The sequence below is a fragment of the Pocillopora verrucosa genome, chromosome 5, assembly GCF_036669915.1.
Source record: "Pocillopora verrucosa isolate sample1 chromosome 5, ASM3666991v2, whole genome shotgun sequence".
Lineage (NCBI taxonomy): Eukaryota > Metazoa > Cnidaria > Anthozoa > Scleractinia > Pocilloporidae > Pocillopora > Pocillopora verrucosa.
This window is the reverse complement of record NC_089316.1, coordinates 2930769-2957814: the sequence shown is the minus strand read 5'-3', so window position 1 is coordinate 2957814 and position 27046 is coordinate 2930769. Positions and strand designations below refer to the sequence as shown.

General features: G+C 36.9%; 2 protein-coding genes across 3 annotated transcripts; both read left to right on the top strand.

The window, feature by feature from the left end:
• LOC136281196 (adhesion G-protein coupled receptor D1-like) lies at window positions 1-27046 on the top strand. 2 transcript variants are annotated; one of them, XM_066167454.1, is made up of 19 exons: window positions 1-592; window positions 15460-15554; window positions 17253-17615; window positions 18409-18464; window positions 18589-18633; window positions 18748-18892; window positions 19281-19409; window positions 19545-19617; window positions 20218-20314; window positions 20456-20514; window positions 20659-20785; window positions 21073-21185; window positions 21944-22046; window positions 22460-22607; window positions 23015-23099; window positions 23205-23271; window positions 23515-23597; window positions 24057-24183; window positions 24426-27045. In XM_066167454.1, the coding sequence occupies exons 1-19, from the start codon at window positions 351-353 to the stop codon at window positions 24684-24686; spliced, it is 2418 nt and encodes an 805-aa protein (XP_066023551.1). In that variant the 5' UTR covers window positions 1-350; the 3' UTR covers window positions 24687-27045. The 2 variants fall into 2 exon arrangements, with proteins under 2 accessions (XP_066023551.1, XP_066023552.1); XM_066167455.1 differs by lacking the exon at window positions 17253-17615 and having other exon boundaries at window positions 5-592; window positions 24426-27046.
• Window positions 5112-9845, top strand: LOC136281197 (adhesion G-protein coupled receptor D1-like). The gene is made up of 9 exons (XM_066167458.1): window positions 5112-5236; window positions 5438-5550; window positions 5988-6090; window positions 6504-6651; window positions 7067-7151; window positions 7253-7319; window positions 7564-7646; window positions 8106-8232; window positions 8474-9845. The coding sequence occupies exons 2-9, from the start codon at window positions 5522-5524 to the stop codon at window positions 8612-8614; spliced, it is 783 nt and encodes a 260-aa protein (XP_066023555.1). The 5' UTR covers window positions 5112-5236; window positions 5438-5521; the 3' UTR covers window positions 8615-9845.

The window sequence follows — 27046 nt, the reverse complement described above, 5'->3', positions numbered from 1 at the left end:
TAAGTTAAACACAAATGCAATTAAAATTAATACTGATGTCATTGTTCTTCTGCTCACTAGGCAGCTTTGAGGTTTAGATCGATGTTGTGTAAGATTTCCAAGAGATGCTGCCAATCAATAAGATCGTCGGAAACCAGGTCGACAACTTACGAACCGGCCAAACATTTCGTTAACAGTGCTATCGATCAAAGTATCATTACAGTCCAACAAAGGACCTGTTTTTCTGCTCAAATCTGACAGAAACTTGCCCAAACGCACAACGCGAACTTCCCAATACATGAGTGCACTGTGAATACGGTTCAGCGAGAATAAGCGGAAGTCACGTTGTAACCTGCGGATACTCATACAAGATGCCGCTGATATGTCATGGGCTCATCTGGTTTAAGACGATGATATATATTGCTTTACATCCGAAAATCATTTCCGTACGATTTCAATCTCCGACAATGGCGTCCGATACGAAACGCTGGAGATACAGCGTAGCTAAGGCTTTAAAGACGATTTTTGACGATGGAAGTGAGCGTGGTGGTATGTCTGGTGGTGAGGAATCCGAATTAGACAGAAAACTGGAAAATCCTAGCGAAGAATCGAGGTAAGTAATCTGTACAGTCTTGCGATATTTAACTGCGTGACGCATGTGGTGTTGAAACAGTGTAAAATTACCTTTACTTTTACTTTTCGCGCACAAATCCTTGTTTTTTGCCTTGAGACAAACCTGTAAATATATATTTTTGAATGTAAAGTAATATATTGTGATCAAACACGATTTGAAGCGACGGAGTGAATAATGTTCAATGGAATTTTAGAACGCAACGGCTCAAATTATCAGCCGATGACAGATCGAATGACGCAGAGTGCGTCCGAACTAAATCAAATAAAATCTTTTATGGAATAAATACATGGAGTTTTGAAGGCAAAATATATTTTTCTGCAAAGCTTATTTTGTCCTCTTTCAAATGAGATATAGTACTACTCACTAGTCTAAATACTATTGACCAAAAAAAAAAAGAAAAGTAAAAAGGTTGTCATCACTTGCCATTTTTTTATGTCTATTACAAAGAGTTAATTTATGTATGCGTTTAAATAAGACCAGTTTCCTCTTTAGTTCAACCGACGGATGGAAGATGAATCAAGCGGGACAGGATTCCACTCGGTTGCGTTTTCAAATGTTACTGACTTTGCTAGTTCTTTTCTTTCAAGGTAAGAGCTACTTTTCAGTGATATTGTGCTATGCTTTTCTATTTTAATTGAAGACGAAGAGGATATACGGTTATTATTAATTCAACACTGAAAGGCAATCAAGCGACATGCTTTTCTTGCAACGAACACGAAATTTTAGACAACGTGTAAATACAGCAAAAGAACATTTTTGATATAAAAACTTCGTATTTTTAGACCAATTTCATTTATTTTCTCTTTCTTTTCCTGCTATTTAAAGCAAGTCTCTGTCACTGGTTAATATTTTTTGATTGTTAAATATAACCCTATAGTGAACCGTTTGTTTTGACATGGATGGTCCTTAGTATTTGTTATTCAGGAAATATCAAGTGCCTTCAAAACTTGATCCGTAGAAAAAATCTAAAATCATAGACGTTGGAAATGATCGTCGTAACAAAGCTCTCCTAAAAAACTCCAGAAGTTTTACGGCATCACTGTCATCTTCAAGCTATTTCACCGCTCTGAATCATATCTACTTTCGAAGTATTCTAAATTGAAATTTCTAGGATGAGTTAGGGTTTTCCCAAATATGAAAATCAGCCTTTACTTAGCACCTATTTAAAAATATATTATTTTCTTAAGGCCTAGCTTATGGAAAACATTCTATCGCTTTTCAGAAACTCACTCGTCAAATATTAGTTACGAAAAAGTTGATTTGTTCAATTCTAACTGGACTTCGGCCTTAAGCGAATATCCATTAACAGACGACGGTTCCGTGGCAAGAATTGAAAGCATAGAACAACTCTGCGACGCTCAGACAAAGTTGTCGTCTGACTTAGATTACTGGACTGCTCTAAAACGCAATAACCTGGGTTTGTTGCAATGGGGTCTTCTACCTACCAACTCAGTCGACGTATCCCCAGAGCTTGTGGACAGAACAGGGCCCGCGGATCGTTGTTATGCCATAAGTAAATCTGCGACGAAGCTGAAGTCTATGAACTGCAGCAGTGCACTTCCTGTTTTAACTTCTTACCTGGAAGGTGAGGTCTACCGATCTTTATCAATATTTAGATAATTTCTCTTAATTGCACCTTTTCTACGAAGATTTTTTTCTGTGCCTATAGATCATTTCTGTTAATAATTCCAGTCAGCTCATTCCAAAACTCCAAAAGGAACCTTGACATGACATTTCTGTCAATTTTGGACTCGTTAAATTACCATAAAAAGTTGATGCTATACACGTCCCTGTCGATCTGTAAAATGAATTGTAAAGACAACACGGCAAAAAAACAGGCGTTCACCGTACGGAAAACGAAGGTTGAATTTACGGAAAACGTGGCAATTTACTATCGTTTACCCGTGTTTTGCCTACGGAAAATCCGACGTTTTCTGCGCGTTTTCGCATCGGTGAATCCAAGTATTCGTTCCATTATTCGGTAGTTTTCCTTCGCGGTAAATGCAGGTAAACAATTCATTTTCCGGCATTAACCGCTCGTTAACGGTAACCGTTAAAGCAACTTTGCGTTCGTTTCACCATTCTTTGATCAGCTAAGGTATCGAAAACTGTAAAAAAACGCTGCATCTTATGTACTTCTGGGAGCTAAAGGGTTACACCGAGGTGTAGCAGACAAAACACAGGCCATTGCTAATCATTCATTTTTCTTTTACAATATTATTATAGTTGATCCAGGTCAGCCTGATTATGGTGATTTTTCAGATCATTGCCTCCAATATCTGGTAAATAAAAATCATGGTATATTCAGTGGCTTTGCGTATTTGAGAACAAAGATTTATCAATATAATGCGTTTAATTCATAAGTTGACTCTGATGAAACATTTTCTTTTGCTTTTTCTCATGCAGCTTTCAAAGTGCTCACGAAGTAAAGGAACTCATATAAATTTGCAGGTAAAATACTTTCATACACTTCTAAAAAAAAAAAAAAGGATACTTGCCCTCAGTTCAGCTGGTTGTATTTGGCTTAAATAACCCTTTAACTCTCCATGGTTCTCCCGTTGCATCAAAGGCGTTACAATATTCCTGGTCTTGTGAAGAGCATAATGGTACATTGATCGGTAGCTGCCAAATCGAGGATACACTCCTGAACTGCTGTCAAACCTATTGTAGAGAAGGGAATGATATTTATTATATAGATACGGGATCAGATTTGGGTAAGTACCTATTGTGTCAACATGGGCTTTAATTTCTGTCTCATTGATAAAAATGATAATGGTATGATAAAAACGTACGACATGAAAAGAAATAAGATGTCCTCTTCAATAAACCCGTCAGATTTTAAGTCAAATCAATGAAATATTTCTGAAAATCCTCTGAATCATTCGGTCGCTTAAGATCAAATTCCGAGACGATTGCTGCCAAAATAAAACCTATTTTTTTGTCTTGAAATGGGTTCCAAAATGGTGGCTGTCAGATGGCCGCCATCTTGGATGACCTCTTGAATTCTGTAGCGTCATAGCCCACGATAAAAAGCTTATTTGGTAAAGTTAGGCGCTCTCTTTGTACTAATTTTCTGATTTTTTTTCTCTGAAATATCAGATACTAAGTTGAGAAAAGTGCCCAAAGGAATTTCCACTAATATTGAAATAAGTTTTGATACAAATAACAACAGCAGCGAAAGCCGATTGGTCAGAATTATTATCACCCACAAAGTGTTTAAAGACGCAGGTAAATATTGGGGTTTCTTCTGAGCGCTAACATTTATGATCAGCTGGTGTTTAAAAAATAGCGAAGTTATCGTTTGTGTTCAGTAGGCAAACTTTTACTTACGTAGTATTTATTTTTTTTTTTGCCATTCTTCAAGGAAGGGTCATCGCAGTATTGTTGCACCAGAAGGCAAGTAATGAAGACAGCCTTTGGACTTATAACAGAAGCAGGTACGAATTTGTTAGTTCAGATGAACCCATTAAATGTATGTTAAGAGAGCCCTTTCTGGATGAGTGGAAAATTACTGTTTGAATTGTTTGTTCTTCAATAGCGACTCAAGGGAGGGCATAAATGGGAGGAGATTTTCATGTGCTAAAACTTTACCGATACCGGTAAACAGCACTTTATATTTAGAAAGTTCCTTTAAACTTTAGGTTTTCAGTTCGCAAATTAACGTTTTCAGATTCTTGGGGGGAAAATGGCAGGAAATGGTCAGGCAATGTCTGGATATATACTCATATAAGATGTAGATACTGAAAAATGTGATCGAGCATTTTTGCTTGTAATAAGATTGAGGGTTGTCCTTAAAACTAAAACCAAAAATACGCCTTATACGTAACCATAAGGACGACTTAAACAAAACCAAGAAAGCCTGCCCAAAAAGTATTCAACTTACATGGACAAACGCAGAGGACAAAATAATTTGTTGTTATTAGTTTTGCATCCGAATTGGAGTTGAGAGAGTGATGCAAGGTTTCCGGAAAAATCACGATGCAGAGTGAAGGAAAAATATACAATCCCGGATTGGATATTGATACCAACTTCTCTAATAATCACACAATTTTGTTATGTTGTCTTTGCAGCTACAGACTGATCTCCGATGTCGTGGGAGTTGTTCTTGACCCTCCCCAGAATGAAACTATTCAAAATAAAATCATCATTCATTTTAGTCACAACGAGGTAAAATAAACTGTATTGTTTTTTGATGCAATTATCGGCTAGAGAATTAGGATTGTAATTGGGCTTAGATGGAAAAAGTAGTATAATTCATCACTTGGGCCATTTCACATCATAACGTCATTACGCTTCTTTCACCGGTAGTCGAGCATTGATCCAAAAGCTGTTGAAAGGAAATGTGTCTTCTGGACGGAGGATTTCAGGTAGGTCCTTTTGTTTTTTATATATATATTTATATACTTGTTTAGATTAGGTGCTCGTGAAAGTTCTTTATTTTTTTCTTTGCCTCTTTCTTTCTTTCTTTTTCAAATTTTATGATCAACTGATTTTTAGCTCGTCGAACGGTTCATGGTCAACTGATGGTTGCACGGTACTGAATGATTCTTCGATGCTATCGACCGTTTGCAGTTGTAACCACCCCACGAATTTCGCAGTTCTAATGCATACAAGGAAATTGAGGTGTAATGTTATAAACGTTCTTTTCAATTGTCTTAATTAGCTTTGTCGGGAACTAAGAAAAAAAACATGTGTGTCGCTTATGTACATCCTCGTAAGGTATTTTGTCGTTCTCGTGATTGCGTCTCGAATTTTTTTTTTGGCATTTCCTTAGCAATTTTTATTTCATTTCCACCTATTTCTTTCTTTTCTCGTGATTCTCAGGAGGATAGCATTCCACCAGAGCACAGAAGGGCATTGCTCATCATCACCTATGTTGGTTGCTCCTTGTCCCTGGTTGGGGAAGTAATGGTTATCTTCGTCTACGTGACATTTATGTGAGTGCTACTAAAAGACAAGAAAGAAAAGAAAAAAAATCTTACCTATACATGAGAGCATGGTAAATCTCTAGATTCGTAAATTACCATGAAAGTGCGAGAAATATTATTTTGCAGAACACGCTAGTTTCGCGGTTTTGTTTTGTTTCTAAAAAAATTTGTTTTAAGACGAGATTAGTAATTGAAGAACTATTGCAACAAATGTCTCGTTTTTTTTCGACTGAAGTTGAGGTATTTTACACAGAAATACCTACTAAAATTAACTTTTAAACATATTTCGTAGTAATGGAACACAAGCAGAGAACAACCCAACAATATATTACAAACTATATAGGCACCTTTCTTCCATTCCTCCCCAGTAGTGTTTGCTCTAGACCACTGGGTTGTTGCGTGGAAAAATGTCATGTCAATTTCATTTATTGAGTACTTTTAAACAGGAAGATCAGAGCCGAAGGAATCCAAGTCAGGCTAAATCTTTGCACAGCTCTGTTTCTTGCTCAACTGGTATTTTTATCCGGAATCGATGCCACGAGTAATAAGGTGAGCTAAAAAACGTTTGAAATCACATATTTCTTCGTTCTTCGTAAGCGAGGAACAACGGTGTTCCCCAAATGGCCTTCTGCCCAAAGTGATCTCTACTGAGATAGCATCCCATTGTTCCAGTTTCGAAAACCAATACTCTCGAATCTCTCCAGGATAAATTGAGCATACCATACGGCGGTATATGTACAACACTGAAAGAGAATTTCTACTAGGAATTTCAAGACATGTTTTCGCTAGATATTTGGCTCTCGCTACTTCAGTCTACACCATTGCGTATTTCTAGAAGACGATCGAGTTCCCTTGTCCAGAACCAATTTTGGTCTAAGATCTCTATGAAGTACAAAGTCTCTTGGCTTGATATTTACTCGGAGCCTCTAATTATCAGCCTACTTCTGGGTCTCACATTTCAGTCCGTGTGCATCTTAGTGGCTGTTTTACTCCATTACTTCTATCTGGCAGCGTTTGGGTGGATGCTTCTGGAGGGAGTTTTCCTGTACGTTATGATTGTTGAGGTATTCAACACAGTGGACATGCGATACCTCTATTTCTTTGGCTGGGGTAAGAAATGTAACAATATCTTTGCTACGGTGATGAAAATATTGACGATGATATCTACTTGTATACCACAAAATATCGTACCAATCGTTATTAGCTACAAGTGAAAAGAGGGATATTCCTTGGTATAGCCCTAGAAAGCGATGCATATTTCACGTGGAAGAGAATACTGAGGCCAGTACAACCGCTGCAACGCATGATAGGAACGGGCCTTCTTGTATTCTGGTTGACCGTATCTTGTCTGTTGTTGTTGTTTTACTTTTGTTGTTGTTGTTGTTATTGTTTTTGTATTGTTTCGTTGTTATTGTTTTTGTATTGTTTCGTTGCTATTGTTTTTGTAGTGCTCCCTGAACCTGTTGACCTGATTTTTATTTACCTGACCTGAGTTAATGAGCTGCTTCCATTTCTTATCCTATAGGTTTCCCTATCATACCAATAGTTATTTCTCTAATAATTGGCTCAAGCGGTGAAAAAGGACTTGAGAGTTACACAAATGAAAACTTGTAAGTACACAGCGTTTTATTCCTCGTTATAACTTTTATTTTCGTTAGATGTCTCATAAGCTGCGTTTTTAGACAGTTCTGTCGTCTGAATTAACTTTCAGCTGCTGGTTGTCCTTCCAGAAGCGTTTGAGCTGGGCCTTTATTGTCCCTGTGTTATTTGTGACAATTGTAAGTCCACCGTCTCTTTGCTTTCACTGTTATCTTAGTTGATAGCCGGAAATGACAAACACGAAGAATGGATAAATGAATAAATGACAGAGGAAATCAATAAATGACAGAATTAATGAATGCGTGCATCATTTTCTGACTGACTGAACTAACTAGCTGGCTGACCGACTTCGTGACACATCTATTATGATTGCCCTCTAGACAATTGGTAAAAGTCTTTATTTTGCTATTCTCATTTGTTAAGATCAACTTTTTAATACTCATGGCGGTGTTGCGAGAAATCAGAAATCTTCATGAGCCTAATCCTTCTGAAATGAAGACCTTCAGGTATGTTTTTGTTAGGAAGATCTCTCCTTGGAGTTTCAGAGACAAAATGCCACCCAATGATCATCTTTCCTCAAAATATGTCTTCTCTTTTACTTACAGAAATGAAATACTAACTTTCTAGCAGAATTATGAACTTGTGCTCGTACAGCTCTTAAATTTACCTAAATCAAAGGTTAATCAGCTAGGAGATATGTTTGTTGTTGTTGTTGTTGTTGTCTTTTCATGAAGTCTTAGATGAAGTAGTTTGACATGAAATTGTTCTGTCTTTTTTCCTTGGACCTTCATGGATTATTCGCAAAAGAGAATCTTTTCCATTATTCACTCATGATTAAATAGATAGTTCGAACGATTTCTCTTGATTCCAATTAAATAATTTTCTATGCGAAATGTATATAGCAGGGTATATCTCCAGAAGAAAATTGTAACGTAAAAGCAGTTTTGCGTTTTATTCCCTTTTAGAAAAACTCTGAAGTCATTTCTTATTTTAAGTCCTCTGCTGGGTTTAACCTGGGTATTTGGTCTCTTGGCTGTAACAGACGCAGGATTGGTGTTCCAGTATGTTTTTACCATTCTTAACTCTACGCAGGTCTGTACCAATTACGTATACTCACGTCGCTTTGGTCAGATGGGTCTGGGTCTGAGTATAAGAGGGCTCTGGGAAAACCATTTTAATCCCACACCTTATTTATCGATTTGGATCACGAAGCCTTCTGTTAAGAAAACAGTCTGTTTATTTTATCGGATTTTGATAAAATTAAATTTATGTAAGGAATTATAGTTCAATGACGGAACTTTGTCAAACACAAGATTTCCTATTACTTTTGTAGGGTATGCTCATATTTCTCTTGCTCGTGCTGAGAAACAGTGAAGTTCGTGCAGCTTTCCGTAACAAAGTGCTGAAATGGAGATTCAACGCATTTCACAGCAGCTCTTCCGGTCGTAGTCAGGCAGAGGTGTATGCACAGTAAGGTGGCCAGCGGAAACGGCAAATAGACCCTGAAGAAACTAAAAAGGAGCTGAGTCATAACACAACATCAGGAGAGCAGATAGCATTTATCACAAGGCTACCTCCTCCGAGCGTTCACTAAATCCGTCTGTACATTTTCCAACATCGTTTTTTTAATTCTTAAATCCTTAGGAGTGACTGGGATCTAATTTCTCTGTAGGCAACACTGCTCAATCAAACATTAAAGAGATTTAACCATTCGAAATTCTCCCCATAAAAGAAGTCCACACCCAGGCCGCCATTATTCAAAAGAAAATAAGAGCCAAAACAAAGCCACAATACGAGAAAAATATCCTTTCATGTTGCTCTACTCCTAGCAGCTGCTTAGATAGATCGCCAAGTGGTGTTACAAAATGTTACAAATCAAAGTGCTCTGTGAGCAAACTCGTGAATTGACAGATGACCTACATGATTTTTTGGATTATGTTTAATGTTATCTGGTTTAGGGAATTTTTTGGTTGATTGTCATATTTTGAGTACGAGCAGTAGTTCAGTGTTCGCTAATGTAGCAAAGAAACAAAGTAACGTTGGGATAAGAAGGCATTACAATTGAAATGATCATGCTATTACATTTGACAAGGGTGTTTGATGCCATGTGTTTTAAACATATATCATTTTTGTTTCTGGTTCAAAAGAAAAGGTTGGAAGTAAATGTGGGTGAAAAGTGAAATTTACTGTCTATCATTGTAAATATTGGAAAATCAAGGCTATACTGTCTTAATGAAAATATTAGTGATTCCCTCTTTATCAAATGAGACAAACGGGAACGAGTTTTGAGTGATATAACTAAGCCCGAACTGCCACCGTCATTTTGGATTTCCGCCTGGGTAGATTTTGGTCGCGTGCTAGGCAACGTTTAATCAAGAACAAGATAGAATTTCATTTCAGGCCTATATATCAATTTTGTGGTGTATAACTTTTGCATTTTAGTACGTAATATTTATTTTGAATCTTCAAATTGTCTTGAAACTTAAAAGAAAATTGTTCTTTAAAAATTCACTGAAAATCGGTAGGTGTTATTTGATTTTCGGGTTAACCTGTAATTTCGTTAGTCGCCGGCACCTTTTGTTGCTTCACACAGAAAAAACACACAATACGAAATGTAATGATCGATTTTGTCCCCAATCTTACGCCATAACAGAAAAAGCTTTTGAACACCTGTGAACTCCGAGCGCTTCGGAGTAAGTGATACTTTGAATGAATCTTCGGATTGTTTTCAAGTTCAAGGACTGTAAATTACAATTTTATGAAAAACGAAGGTTGATCTATTATTTCAGTGTGAATCCTTGCACGCCTGCCAATCACTGGCGCCGCTTGTTCAAACTAAAACGAAAAAAAAAAACTCCCTTCAGATTATTTTTAGCTTCGTTTTCACCCCACCACTATTCTTAGCAACAAAGGTCGCCATTTCGTTTGTTTATTACACGCCAAAAACTATCAAATGCACTCAAAAGCCTAAAATCGAAAAAAAGGTTTTACAGGAATCGACCAATCGAGCCAGCGAGCGAGTGCCATTCTCCACATCATATCTACAACTCGCTCTTGCGCATGCGCGCAATTCACGAGTTGAAAAGGAGCAAGACTTTGTCATGTTAGGGGTGGGAGGCGCGGTTACTAAAGAAGATCCAAAATGGCGGCGTTTATAGGCAAATCTTAGGTAAACAGCCTCTAGAGGTACGTGTAGGTGTTGGATCAGTACTTCTTGCATGTATGGTGAGTAAAATATGCACTGTGTCTGTTAAACGTACCAAGAAAAGCGGATCAACTTAGATTACAGCAGGCTTTGTTAAACGATTAACAATGACCGTATACGGCTACTTTGGAACAATGGCGGAAAGAGCTTCAAAATACGGTAAAATGGTAAATTTTTTAGGATACAAATAGTCACGGTGGAGTGGATGGTGGGGCGACTGTAGCTTTCGTATCTGAAAAGTCACTGTTTTTTCCTACATATTGCTTAAAACTGGCGAAAGATATATTCACTTAGAGGCTCACTGTGCGATGCAAAGGTAATGAGAGCATGTTTAGCCTGATATTAACGTCCAAAGCTTACTGCGCCATTAAATCATGTAGAAAATCAATTCTAATACATTGTTTTTAATATATTAGCGAAATGCAGACGATCAGTACTTTGACTGCAACGAGGGACACGCATGCCCCTGAGAACTTAGGGTACGTGTACGACATGCGTTAGCCTTATCCTCTTTCAACATTATTTTTTTAACTTCTGTCGGTTTTTGACAACTCTTTTTATCAGAGGGAAAGTCACCAGACAGTTTATATTGTTCTTAAATCGGAGGTTAAAATAGTTTGTTGTTAGGAAACTAGTCATTCTCCTCCTTGAAATTGTCGATTTTAATTTGATACCGTAGTGCACGGTTTTTTATCATAATAAGTCATCTTTGTTATTCAAAACCTATTTCCTTAGGGGTCGGCATGTCGATCTATTTTGCATTGAATGATGTCCATAGGGATATACGTTTACGCCTCCAATTCTTCTGCTATAACCTGATTGTATTAGGTAATAAAAATTACCTTCAAACTGATGTAGGTAAGAGACTTAAATCGTTATGTAAAGAAAAATCAAACTTTCTTCTGTTGCGGCAGTATGTTTTAGGGGAGAAAAAATTTATAAACGTGACACAATAGCTGCCAAGACATACCTTAGACCATAATTTTTCCTCGTTGGCAGTGTCTGCAAAGCATGAAATTCTATGCCGTATGAGAATAAAAGCAGAGTCATCGAACTGCGTCAACAAGTGCTCGGGTTACATTATCAAACTATCTTTATCAACCACCTTGCCTCCCACAGTGTATTGCTTAATAACCACAACTACTGCGCTAGCTAATTAAGGCCACAATTTTCATTAATTAATACTAATCGCATAACGTGATGCCGTCATAAACGGAATTCACTGCATTACGACTTGCTAGTCAGAAGAACTGTGAGACACCACTGGATTTTGAACGCGACTACTCCAAGCGATAATTCAATAAAGGAGCTGTTTAGAACCGTGGACTGAGTTAATCTTCGACTGGCAAAATATTCAAAATCCAAGGTGGTCTGCTACAAAGCGACAACTGGATAAGCGAAGATGGAAAACGCAGCTGAAATCGAGAAGGCTAAAGGCAAGCGTACAACAGCTAAAGGAAGATTCACAAGAAAGAAGAACTTCCTCACCAAGTCGATAGACAATAACCAAGGCGTAGAAATAGTTGAAACAAACTATGCGAAACTCGCGGAAGCGTACGATGAACTCGAAGGCAAACATGAAGCCTACATCGAGCTATTGCCAGACGATCAGTCTGAAGAAGCAGAAGTGTGGATGACAGAAGTCCAAGAGAAGTTTAATGAGGCGACCAATCGCAAAATCAAATATGTGGAACAAATCACTGTGAAAGAAAGATCAACACGTGCGTACGCGGAGCGTCAAGAATACATTCAAGAATACATTGATAAAGCACGTACAAGACAGAAAACAGCGCGCGCAGTTTTCGAAGCTTCATACAAAAGTATCTCGCACGCGCTGCAATCTAAAGAAATTCCCAATTTTGCATTGAGAGATTTACAAATGCAAATTGAAGAAGAATTTTTGGAATGCAAACGATCAAACGCAGAACTGCTACAATTATTAACTCAAGACTCAGCAGAAGCTGAAATAAATTGGATCGCTACAATCCAAACCTGTTATCATGAAATAAAGGAGAAAATAGCGCTAAGCTACACTAATGTGGAAGAAGCTAAAGAAACAAAGCGGGAGTCTACCGCCTCAGCTTCCTTTCTACAACTAGAAAAAGTACGAATGCCTCACTTTGACGGAGAACTGCGCAAGTATCCGCAATTTAAAAGAGATGAGATGAAAATTTACTTGGATATAGCAGCAGACTATAGTACAGACAAATTCCTAATGGTCTTCAGACGATTCGTGTCACTACATGGTTACCCATCTAAGCTATTCTCAGATAACGGTACCCAACTCGTCGCAGCAAATAAAGAGCTTTCTAATATGACCAAGACTTGGGATTGGAACAAACTAAAAGGTTTTGGCATAACTGAGGGATTTGAGTGGATCTTTACATCCGCAGACGCACCCTGGCAGAACGGAGTCACAGAAGCTCTCATAAGATCTGTAAAACGAGCTATTAACGCTTCTATTGGCGATAGTACCTTAACATTCTCAGAGTTACAAACAGTACTTTACGAGGTCGCCAACTTGCTGAATGAAAGACCAATAGGAAGGCACCCTGCGTCACCTGATGACGGTGCATATCTTTGCCCAAACGATCTTTTGCTTGGTAGAGCAACGGCACGAATACCAAGTGGCATGATCTTTGACGAGCGAGCGAGTAATAGAAAACGGTTTTCGTTCGTACAAACGATAATATCTTCTTTCTGGAAGAAGTGGACGCAAAATTACTTTCCCAGTTTGCTGATACGTCAAAAATGGCATACATCCCACCGTAACTTAAAAACTGGAGATATCGTTCTTATACAGGACTCGAGCTTGTTAAGAGGAAAATGGAAGATCGGGAGAGTTTCTAATACATATCCAGGAACGGATGGGAGAGTCCGGAAAGTAGACGTCGAATACAAGAACATAACAAATGAGCCTGTAACTAAATATAAAGGAAAAGGCTATATAAGTGTACAGCGACCAGTACAGCGCCTAATATTAATACTGCCTATTGATTAACAGTGACTGAACTCTTAAATTTACTTGTAAATCGTATACTTACTATACCTCATTTCAGATGGGGGAGTGTATTGCTTAATAACCACAACTACTGCGCTAGCTAATTAAGGCCACAATTTTCATTAATTAATACTAATCGCATAACGTGATGACGTCATAAACGGAATTCACTGCATTACGACTTGCTAGTCAGAAGAACTGTGAGACACCACTGGATTTTGAACGCGACTACTCCAAGCGATAATTCAATAAAGGAGCTGTTTAGAACCGTGGATTGAGTTAATCTTCGACTGGCAAAATACACAGGAAATACTACAAAATATCAATGATGATGTCAACGATCGATTAAAACAGCACGTTTTAAACTTGTATTTAGGGTAAAAGTCTACTAGAGCCTGGATTTCCCTTCCAACAAGATGTGCTGTCGTTCAGTTGAATTTTACTTAGTAAAGTAGAATAATCTCTATCTCTTGAATCCACCGAAAGAACAAAACCCTTTTTAATTCATGATCAGAACTGAACGAGAATGAAACGCGGAAGTCAGCGTTTGTAAGTTTCCAGAAATTGCGAGTGTTTATTACGTGCATGACTCTTTTGAAAGCTCTTCTTACGAAAGCTTTTCTTCACAATCATTAACTCATATCATTTTTCACCAGCATTAATAATTTCTTTCTGCGTGAAAGTGTTAAAGAAACCACTATACTCAAACAGTTTTGTTTTGTATTATTTGTGTGATGGATTTAATTATTTATGTCGTTTACACGCATTCGTATTTTGAATGAGTCATAGCTCCAGAAGGATACGTTTTCAAATAAAAAATGGTATCGTTCTGCATTGTAATACTCAAGTTAAACCGATTTCTGTTGCTCTGAGCATGACTCCACAATGTTGTCGCGAAACCAGCATATGAATGAGTGCGCTATTTTTTTTTTCAGTTTACATCATGGAGTAAGAATCACATGTACACTGGCTAGATTGTGAAATGACGTTGTACTTTAATAACTGAGTCGTCGGGATGCGATCATAAATATGATAATGGGACAACTATTCTCTTGGTTCACAAACGTTTTTTATTTTGTCTTTCTTATTCTCTATTATGCATTGTTTTCAAATTTATTATTTTTCAACATGCAATCTGTTGAGAAGCTTAAGTTGCTTTCGTTCAGGGTTTAGAACACTGTGCACTGCGTTAGTGCTTTCTGAGCGTGTGCTATATACCAAACATGCAAAAGTATAACTCGGAGTGCTGCTTCCTTGTTCTTACTCATCGAAATATAAATAAAAAGTCTGCCCAGAAGGTTCAGGTACAGAATATGTTTATTAGCATGATAATGCAACCAAAAATAGGTTATGTCGGAGCCATTGATGCACAACTTGCTGTCGTAAATAAAGCTTTTGAAGTTATATAATAACTCTAACTGGAAACGCAAGCAGGTGTACTGCAGAGTCATACATGTGTACCATAATGCAAATGAAGTTTCGTCTATTTCAGCTTTGCAAATAGCTGTAGAGCAGATTTTCGTAAGAACCCTGTTATCTGTGCGATACGATTCTCTAAGACTTAATTAACAGTTAAGGACCTTGGGGGAGAAATGCTGACAATTTGGGAAAGCTTTAGGTTTTTTCTTCTCTTTAGTATCGCCATCGTACAGTTCACGATGTTGCCAACATGCCAAATTGCCATGAGTCACATTCATAAAACTCTTTTAAAAAGAATACCGCATCTATAAATATTGTGTAAGAAAACCAGGGTTTGGTTCGAAAGAAGTCAATTGGATTTCAAGGAGATGTTTCTACTATCGTGTCCGTTCAAAACTTTGGCCAATATGCCGTCGCTTTTCCTTGAAAAATTTAATCAAGTCAACTGTTTAACATGCGACAGTAGTTATGATTATGGGTAAGATATAGTCATTACAGTAGTATTTTTAGGTATATTCTAAAATTGTGTCGATAACGGAAAAATTCTAAATGCTTTCGAAATTTGAGTCCTTACAAGCAGAATTGATCGTAGTTGAAATATACCGCGACGTCTAGAAGCTCAGTTACGTTAATGGATTTTTGACAGATAGTTTAATTTATGTATGCGTTTAAATAAGACCAGTTTCCTCTTTAGTTCAACCGACGGATGGAAGATGAATCAAGCGGGACAGGATTCAACTCGGTTGCGTTTTCAAATGTTACTGACTTTGCTAGTTCACTTCTTTCAAGGTAAGAGCTACTTTTCGGTGATATTGCGCTATGCTTTTCTCTTTTAATTGAAGACGAAGAGGATATACGGTTATTATTAATTCAACACTGAAAGGCAATCAAGCGACATGCTTATCTTGCAACGAACACGAAATTTTAGACAACGTGTAAATACAGCAAAAGAACATTTTCATAATAAAAATTTCGTATTTTTAGATTATTTTCATTTATTTTCTTTTGCTTCTCCTGCTATTTAAAGCAAGTCTCTGTCACTGGTTAATACTTTTTGATTGCTAAATATAACCCTATAGTGAACTGTTTGTTTTGACATGGATGGTTATTCAGCGTTAGTATTTGTTATTCAGGAAATATCAAGTGCCTTCAAAACTTGATCCGTAGAAAAATCTTAAATCATAGACGTTGGAAATGATCGTAGTGACAAAGTTCTCCTCGAAACTCCAGAAGTTTTACGGCATCACTGTCATCTTCAAGCTATTTCACCGCTCTGAATCATATCTACTTTCGTTATCTTATCATATGCTATTTAACTTCAGCGAAATCCCATTAGTTAAGGACCCGCTTCACTTTATAATCTTTAATCCAAACCCAATCGTAGTTTCTCTTGGATTCCACTTTTTTGAACAGTAAAAATCACAATAAGCATATCACTTCGGTTCCTCGTTACTACATATGGAACTTTAAATGGACTGTCTGTGGTCAAGAGTTAAAGTTATTTTTCCATAATATTCCAGTTTCTTCAGCTTACAATTCTAAGGAAGGAACCGTTGTTGTCGTGTAGTTTTAGTATAGGGTCCTAAAAAACGTAAAAAAAAAAGGGAAATAAAAGCTCGACAAAAATGCAATTTAGGAGTGCATACAGTGTCTGCCAAAGATCACCGCCATGCCAATGTCTACACAATATGACATCACGCCAATTATGTTTCCTAGAATTATGTTTTGGGCTGTATTAGATCGAGTAAAATATATGATGTGAAGTGAATCTTAAATTTGAAGGCTCTTCTGTTAAGAAAAATCTTTTATTTGATAGCAATAAATAAATGATAAATATTTCTTTTACGTCTCATCGGGAGAAAAATATTCCATTTAATGAGTAGACGAGGAGAGGGAAATTAGTCTTGAATTTAAACTGAAATTTGCATTTATTTGATTTTACTTTCAAATGAACCAAGGATAATTTTGGATATGATTTTGTGCCCGACTTTAACATTTACAAAGGTACAAAGGTATCTAAAATGAGCGCTGACTGATGCATCGTACAGGTGGTCTGCTTTCTAATGGATCATTGCAATGGAATGATTCTAAACGAAGTAGAGAGGATATTGAGGTGGCATATCAGATATCTAAATGCATTCTACAATAAATGGATTATCTTGCAGAGTTTTTAAGAAAAAATTTTAACACGACTTCTACACATCTTCCAACTGACGATCTACCATTTGATTGTCCATCGGATTGTAACGATTTCGCAGTGTAAGAGGAACTAGTGCGGTTGATAATTTGCTACAATCTTTCGCCTTGCGTCAATTTTTTGTTATCTTAGGTTAGATCTAGGATGGTCAAAACATCGTGAAATAATGAAATTTCTAGGATGAGTTAGGGTTTTCCCAAATATGAAAATCAGCCTTTACTTATCACCTATTTAAAAATATATTATTTTCTTAAGGCCTAGCTTATGGAAAACATTCTATCGCTTTTCAGAAACTCACTCGTCAAATATTAGTTACGAAAAAGTTGATTTGGTTAATTCTAACTGGACTTCGGCCTTAAGCGAATATCCATTAACATCCGACGCTCCCGTGGCAAGAATTGAAAGCATAGAACAACTCTGCGACGCTCAGACAAAGTTGTCGTCTGACTTAGATTACTGGACTGCTCTAAAACGCAATAACCTGGGTTTGTTGCAATGGGGTCTTCTACCTACCAACTCAGTCGACGTATCCCCAGAGCTTCTGGACAGAACAGGGCTCGAGGATCGTTGTTATGCCATAAGTAAATCTGCGATGAAGCTGAAGTCTATGAACTGCAGCAGTGCACTTCCTGTTTTAACTTCTTTCCTGAGAGGTGAGGTCTACCGATCTTTATCAATATTTAGATAATTTCTCTTAATTGTACCTTTCCTACGAAGATTTTTTTCTGTGCCTATAGATCATTTCTGTTAATAATTCCAGTCGGCTCATTCCAAAACTCCAAAAGGAACCTTGACATGACATTTCTGTCAATTTTGGACTCGTTAAATTACCATAAAAAGTTGATGCTATACACGTCCCTGTCGATCTGTAAAATGAATTGTAAAGACAACACGGCAAAAAAACAAGCGTTCACCGTACGGAAAACGAAGGTTGAATTTACGGAAAACGTGGCAATTTACTATCGTTTACCCGTGTTTTGCCTACGGAAAATCCGACGTTTTCTGCGCGTTTTCGCATCGGTGAATCCCAGTATTCGTTCCATTATTCGGTAGTTTTCCTTCGCGGTAAATGCAGGTAAACAATTCCTTTTCCAGCATTAACCGCTCGTTAACGGTAACCGTTAAAGCAACTTTGCGTTCGTTTCACCATTCTTTGATCAGCTAAGGAATCCCAAAATGAACCTTGACATGACATTTCTGTCAATTTTGGACTCGTTAAATTACCAAAAAAAGTTGATGCTATACACGCCCCTGTTGATCTATAAAATGAATTGTAAAGACAACTTTGCGTTAGTTTTACTATTCTTTGATCAGCTAAGGTATCGAAAACTGTAAAAAAACGCTGCATCTTACGTACTTCTGGGAGCTAAATGGTTACACCGAGGTGTAGCAGACAAAACACAGGCAATTGCTGATCATTCATTTTCTTTTACAATATCATTATAGATGATCCAGGTCAGCCTGATTATGGTGATTTTTCAGATCATTGCCTCCAATATCTGGTAAATAAAAATCATGGTATATTGAGTGGCTTTGCGTATTTGAGAACAAAGATTTATCAATGTAATGCGTTTAATTTATAAGTTGACTCCGATGAAACATTTTCTTTTTCTTTTTCTCATGCAGCTTTCAAAGTGCTCACGAAGTAAAGGAACACATATAAAATTGCAGGTAAAATACATTCATACACTTCTCAACAAAAAAGGATCCTTGCCCTCAGTTCAGCTGGATGTATTTGGCTAAATTAACCCTTTAACTCTCTTTGGTTCTCCCGTTGCATCAAAGGCGTTACAATATTCCTGGTCTTGTGAAGAGCATAATGGTACATTGGTCGGAAGCTGCCAAATCGAGGACACACTCCTGAACTGCTGTCAAAGCTATTGTAGAGAAGGGAATTATATTTATTACATAGATACGGGATCAGATTTGGGTAAGTATCTATTGTGTCAACATGGGCCTTAATTTCTGTATCATTGATAAAAATGATAATGGTATGATAAAAACGTACGACATGAAAAGAAATAAGATGTCCTCTTCAATAAACCCGTCAGATTTTAAGTCAAATCAATGAAATATTTCTGAAAATCCTCTGAATTATTAGGTCGCTTAAGATCAAATTCCGAGACGATTGCTACCAAAATAAAACCTATTTTTTGTCTTGAAATGGGTTCCAAAATGGTGGCTGTCAAGATGTCCGCCATCTTGGATGACGTCACGAATTCTCTAGCGTCATAGCCCACGATAAAAAGCTTATTCGGTAGAGTTCGTCGTTCTCTATGTACTGATTTTTTCATTATTTTTTCTCTGATATATCATAGATACTAAGTTGAGAAAAGTACCCAAAGGAATTTCCTCTGATGTTGAAATAAGTTTTGATATAAATAACAACAGCAGTGAGAGCCGATTGGTCAGAATTATTATCACCCACAAAGTGTTTAAAGACGCAGGTAAATATTGGAGTTTCTTCTGAGCGCTAACATTCATGATCAGCTGGTGTTTAAAAAATAGCGAAGTTATCATTTGTGTTCAGTAGGCAAGCCTCTACTCACGTAGTATTTTTTTTTGTTTTGCCATTCTTCCAGGAAGGGTCATCGCAGTATTGTTGCACCAGAAGGCAAGTAATGAAGACAGCCTTTGGACTTATAACAGAAGCAGGTACGAATTTGTTAGTTCAGATGAACCCATTAAGTGTATGTTAAGAGAATCCTTTCTGGATGAGTGGAAAATTACTGTTTGAATTGTTTGTTCTTCAATAGCGACTCAAGGGAGGGCATAAATGGGAGGAGATTTTCATATGCTAAAACTTTACCGATACCGGTAAACAGCACTTTATATTTAGAAATCTCCTTTAAACTTTAGGTTTTCAGTTTGCAAATTAACGCTTTCAGATTCTTGGGGGGAAAATGTCAGGAAATGGTCAGGCAATGTCTGGATATATACTCATATAAGATTAGCTAGTGATGTGATCGAGCGTTTTTTTGATCGAGTGTCGTAAAACTAAAACCAAAAATACCCTTTAGTAACCAATAAGAACTCAAACAAAAACCAAGAAAGCTGCCCAATTCAACTCAAGGGAAAACGCAGAGGACAAAATAATTGTTGTTATTAGTTTTCTGTGCGATTGTTTGAGAGAGTGATGCAAGTTTTCCAGAAAAATCACAATGCAGAGCGAAGCAAAAATATACAATCCCGGATTGGATATTTGACACTCAACTTCTCTAATAATCACACAATTTTGTTATGTTGTCTTTGTAGCTACAGACTGATCTCTGATGTCGTGGGAGTTGTTCTTGACCCTCCCCAGAATGAAACTATTCAAAATAAAATCATCATTCATTTTAGTCACAACGAGGTAAAATAAACTATATTGTTTTTTGATGCAATTATTAGCTTAGGAATTATGATTGTGACTGGGCTTAGATGGAAAAAGTAGTATAATTCATCACGTGGACCATTTCACATCATAACGTCATTACGCTTCTTTCGCCGGTAGCCGAGCATTGATCCAAAAGCTGTTGAAAGGAAATGTGTCTTCTGGATAGAGGATTTCAGGTGGGTCATTTTGATTATTCCATCAATCTGTTCGTATATATATCTATATACTTGTTTACATTAGGTGCTCGTGAAAGTTCTTTATTTTTTTCTTTGCCTCTTTCTTTCTTTCTTATTCAAATTTTATGATCAACTGATTTTTAGCTCGTCGAACGGTTCGTGGTCAACTGATGGTTGCACGGTACTGAATGATTCTTCTATGCTATCGACCGTTTGCAGTTGTAACCACCTTACGAATTTCGCAGTTCTAATGCAATACAAGGACATTAAGGTGTGATGTTATAAACGTTCTTTTCAATTGTCTTAATTAGCTTTCTCGGGAACTAAGAAAAAAAGTATGTGCGTCGCTTATGCACATCCTCCTAAGGTTATTTGTCGTTCCCGTGATTGCGTCTCGAATTTTTTTTTGGCATTTTCTAAGCTTATTGCATTCTCCCCCTTTATTCGTTTATGGACGGACTAATCATATAGAAAGTTCCATGTTTAACGAAGTCATAACTTGTTAATCATAATTTCCAAACCAGTTTCCAATTTTTATCGCATTTTCGTGATTCTCAGGAGGATAACATTCCACCAGAGCACAGAAGGGCATTGCTTATCATCACTTATATTGGTTGCTCCTTGTCCCTCGTTGGGGAAGTAATGGTTATCTTCGTCTACGTGACATTTATGTGAGTACTACTAAAAAACAAAAAGCAAAAGCAAAAAAAGAGGAAAAAATGTCTTACCTATACATGAGAGCAAGGTAAATCTCAAGATTCGTAAATTGTCTATAATTCCACTTTATTTTCATGCAAATCATTTTGCCATCTCCACCCGCAAATAGCAAAAGCTAGACGAGGCGGGCGGAGAGGAAAGGTTACAGCAGTCATAACAGATAATATAATAATTGTAAAGTAACTAAATAAACTATCTGGATAAATAAGAACTACTGAAAAAAAAAAAAACAAGCTAAAGTTACAAGATATATAGTCTTACAGAATGATATTACAATCAAATTTACTACTAACAGAACTATAAATTATATACATTGAGTCGAGGATGCAGAATTTGCCATTTTTTGTAGGAGAATGAATTACTATCAAAGTGCGAGAAATATTATTTTGCAGAACGCGCTACTTGTCTGGTTTTGTTTTGTTTCTAAAAAAAATTGTTTTAAGACGAGATTAGTAATTGAGGAACCATTGCACCAAAATCTCTCTTTTTTTTCGGCTGAAGTTGAGGTATTTTGACACAAAAAACCTACTAAAATCAACTTTTAAACATCTTTCATAGTAATGAAATACAAGCAGAGAACGACCCAATAATATATTACAAACTATATAGGCACCTTTCTTCCATTCCCCCCCAGTAGCGTCTGCTCTAGACTACTAGGTGATTGCGAGGAAAAATGTCATGCCCATTTCGTTTATTGAATGCATTTAAACAGGAAGATCAAAGACGAAGGAATCCAAGTCAGGCTAAATCTTTGCACAGCTCTGTTTCTAGCTCAACTAGTATTTTTGTCCGGAATCGATGCCACGAGTAATAAGGTGAGCTAACAAACGTTTGAAATCACATGTTTCTTCGTTCTTCGTAAGCGAGGAACAACGGTGTTCCCTAAATGGCCGTCTGCCCAAGGTGATCACTACTGAGATAGCATCACGTAATTCCCGTTTCGAAAACCAATCCTCTCGAATCCCTCCAGGATAAATTGAGCATCCTATACGGCGGTGTATGTACAACATTGAGAGAGAGTTTCTACTAGGAATTTCAAGACATGTTGTCGCTAGATAGTTGGCTCTCGTTACTTCAGTCTACACTATTGCGTATTTCTAGAAGACGATGGAGTTCCCTTGTCCGGAACCAATTTTGGTCTAAGATTTCTATGAAGTACAAAGTCTCTTGGCCTGATATTTGCTCGGAGCCTCTAATTATTAGCCTACTTCTGGGTCTCACATTTCAGTCCGTGTGCATCTTAGTGGCTGTTTTACTCCATTACTTCTATCTGGCAGCGTTTGGGTGGATGCTTCTGGAGGGAGTTTTCCTGTACGTAATGACTGTTGAGGTATTCAACACAGTGGACATGCGATACTTCTATTTCTTTGGCTGGGGTAAGAAATGTAACAATATCATTGTTACGGTGATGAAAATATTGACGATGATATCTACTTATCTACAAAATATCGCACCAGTCATTATTAGCTACAATTGAAAAGAGGGATATTACTTGGTATAGCTCTAGAAAGCGATGCATGTTTCAAGTGGAAGAGAATACTGAGGCCAGTACAACCACTGCAACGCATGATAGGAACGGGCCTTCTTGTATTCTGGTTGACCGTATTTTGTCTGTTGTTGTTTTACTTTTGTTGTTGTTGTTGTTGTTATTGTTGTTGTTATTTTTTCGTTGTTATTGTTTTTGTAGTGCTCCCTGAACCTGTTGAGCTGATTTTTATATTTTAGACTCTTGTAGGCCTATGTGTTACTGAGTTATTGAGCTGCTTTCATTCTTATCCTATAGGTTTCCCTATCATACCAATAGTTATTTCTCTAATAATTGGCTCAAGCGGTGAAAAAGGACTTGAGAGTTACACAAATGAAAACTTGTAAGTACTCAGCGTTTTATTCATCATTATAACTTTTTATTTTCATTAGATAATGACTCATGAGCTGCGTTTCTAGACAGCTCTGTCGTCTGAATTAACTTTCAGCTGCTGGTTGTCCTTCCAGAAGCGTTTGAGCTGGGCCTTTATTGTCCCGGTTTTATTTGTGACAATTGTAAGTCCACCGTCTCTTTGCTTTTACTGTTATCTTAGCTGATAGCCGGAAATGAAAAACACGAAGAATGCATAAATGAATAAATGAAAGAGGAAATCAATAAATGACAGAATTAATGAATGCGTACATCATTTTCTGACTGACTGACTAACTGGATGGCTGACCGACTTCGTGACACATCTATTATGATTGCCCTCTAGACAATTGGTAAAAGTCTCTATTTTGCTATTCTCGTTTGTTAAGATCAACTTTGTAATACTCATGGCGGTGTTGCGAGAAATCAGAAATCTTCATGAGCCTAATCCTTCTAAAATGAAGACCTTCAGGTATGTTTTTGTTAGGAAGATCTCTCCTTGGAGTTCCAGAGGCAAAATGCCACCAAATGATCATCTTTCTTCAAAATATGCCTTCTCTTTTACTTACAGAAATGAAATACTAACTTTCTAGCAGAATTATGAACTTGTGCTCTACAGCTCTTAAATTTACCTAAATCAAAGGTTAATCAGCTAGGAGATATGTTTGTTGTTGTTGTTGTTTTTTTTTTTTTTATGAAGTCTTAGATGAAGTAGTTTGATATGAAATCGTTTTGTCTTTTTTCCTTGGACTTTCATGGATTATTCGCAAAAGAGAATCTTTTCCATTATTCACTCAAGATTAAATAGATAGTTCGAACGATTTCTCTTGATTCCAACTAAATAATTTCCCATGCCAAATGTATATGGCATGGTATATCTTAAGAAGAAAATTGTAACGTGAAAGCAGTTTTTCGTTTTATTCCCTTTTAGAAAAACTCTGAAGTCATTTCTTATTTTAAGTCCTCTGCTGGGTTTAACGTGGGTATTTGGTCTCTTGGCTGTAACAGACGCAGGATTGGTGTTCCAGTATGTTTTTACCATTCTTAACTCTACGCAGGTCTGTACCAATTACGTATACGCATGTCTCTTTGGTCAAATGGGTCTGGGTCTGAGTATAAGAGGGCTCTGGCCGGGGAAAACCATTTTAATCCCACACTTTATTTATCGATTTGGATCACGAAGCCTTCTGTTAAGAAAACAGTATGTTTATTTCATCGGATTAAAAATTAAATTTATACAAGGAATTATAGTTCAATGACGGAACTTTGTCAAACGCAAGATTTCCTTTTACTTTTGTAGGGTATGCTCATATTTCTCTTGCACGTGCTGAGAAACAGTGAAGTTCGTGCAGCTTTCCGTCACAAAATGCTGAAATGGAGATTCAACACATTTCACAGGAGCTCTTCCGGTCGTAGTCAGGCAAAGGTGTATGCACAGTACGGTGGCCAGCGGAAGCGGCAAATAGAGCCTGAAGAAACTAAAAAGGAGCTGAGTCATAACACAACATCAAAAGAGCAGATAGCATTTATCACAAGGCTACCTCCTCCGAGCGTTCACTAAATCCGTCTGTACTTTTTCCAACATCATTTTTTAACTCTTAAATCCTTAGGAGTGACTGGGATCTAATTTCTCTGTATGCAACACTGCTCAATCAAACATTAAAGAGATTTAACCATTCGAAATTCTCCCCATAAATGTTAAAGAAGTCGACAGCCATGCCGCCATTATTCAAAAGGAAATAAGAGCCAAAACAAAGCCACAATAGGAGAAAAAATGTCCTTTCATGTTGCTCTACTCCTAGCAGCTGCTTAGATAGATCGCCAAGTGGTGTTACAAAATGTTACAAATCAAAGTGCTCTGTGAGCAAACTCGTGAATTGACAGATTACTTACATGATTTTTTGGATTATGTTTAATGTTATCTGGTTTAGGGAATTTTGAGGTTGATTGTCATATTTTGAGTACGAGAAGTAGTTCAGTGTTCGCTAATGTAGAAAAGAAACAAAGTAACGTTGGGATAAGAAGGCATTACAATTGAAATGATCATGCTATTACATTTGACAAGGGTGGATGATGCCATGTGTTTTAAACATATATCATTTTTGTTTCTGGTTCAAAAGAAAAGGTTGGAAGTAAATGTGGGTGAAAAGTGAAATTTACTGTCTATCATTGTAAATATTGGAAAATCAAGGCAATACTGTCTTAATGAAAACATTAGTGATTCCCTCTTTATCAAATGAGACAAACGGGAACGAGTTTTGAGTGATATAACTAAGCCCAAACTGCCACCGTCATTTTGGATTTCCGCCTGGGTAAATTTTGGTCGCGTGCTAGGCAACGTTTAATCAAGAACAAGATAAATTTCATTTCAGGCCAATATATCAATTTTGTGGTGTATAACTTTTGCATTTTAGTACGTAATATTTATTTTGAATCTTCAAATTGTCTTGAAACTTAAAAGAAAATTGTTCTTTAAAAATTCACTGAAAATCGGTAGCCAAAATTATTTGTTTAGGTGTCATTTGATTTTCGGGTTAACCTGTAATTTCGTTATTCGCCGACACCTTATGTTGCTTCACACAGAAAAAATACGAAATGTAATGATCGATTTTGTCCCCAATCTCACGCCATAACAGAAAAAGCTTTTGAACACCTGTATACTCCGCAGGTTCCGGAGGTTCCGGATCCGGGGCCAGCTAATCCATAGTTTAGCAACACCCAAGCAACCAATAGCCTTCATCTACTTTTGCGAAAGAAATAAAACTCATTTTTTCTTTATGCATGGATCAATTTCAAACCGAATTCGCTAGTCCTATTCCAATGCAAAAGCCTGAGTCATCTTTCTCAATTTTGAGTGAAAAGCAGTCAGTGGAGGCTGTATCCTATTTTGTTAGCACTTTTTTGAGGAAAAATGATCGCGTAAACGTGAGCATTGGTGGGGTATGAATTTCATTTCTTTTCATTCAAGGTTACCGGATACTAGACCAACAATTAATTTTGATTTTAGGGTCAATAGATCAAAGTTTAGGGTAACTGCAATCGGAACTCCCAACTTCAAAAAATAAATAGTAGACAACATGAAATTGAAATAGTTAGAACCAAGTTATATTCATGGAAAACGATGGCGTTTCTTTTCTGCCAGAAATCTTAGTAATAATTGCAGTACACGGATTTTTTTCTTTTCTTTTTTTCTTCTCTTTTTTGATTTTTTCTTATGAAAGCTAATTTCTCTCTAGCTAATTTTGAAGGCTAATTTCCCTCTAGAAGGGAAACAGAAAACCTACAAGCTAAGAAACTGATGTTATGTAAACGTTGCAAAACGGTTTTCAGGTCCAAATATATTTTATCTCCTGGAAATTCTCCGTGTCGAGCAAGGCATTTCTCCAATATTAATTTAACTTAATAGTGTCAAACAAAATTACATTAACAGTGAATTCGTAGAAGATTTAAAATCACGTTAAAAAATCTCGACTGCAAACTAACGTTTTGGAGATTTTAATGGGTCATGGCTTTTACGGCCATTTAACGGCTAAAGGCTAATTTCTTTCCATTTAAGTTAAAAGAAACCATTTTACAGTTGACTGTTTTTTCACGACTAACAGCTCATGTCAATTTTTATACCTAACGGCTAATTTTTTTTGCCATTTAACGGCTAACGGTTGACCTCATTGCGAATATCGTTTTATGACGTGTATAAGCATATTACAATGATATTAATCACTAAAAAAATAAATAAATAAAAATAAACGGCTGTCGTTTAAACAATTATTCAGTCGCCGACGTTTGGCTGCCTGAAGAGAACAACAAACCACTAGCCCCAAATCTTTTACTATGGAAGAGACAAACAACATTGCTACCTACTCTCCCGCAGCATATGCGAACCCAAAGGGGTAAACAAACAAAAAAACTAAAAAATATTCA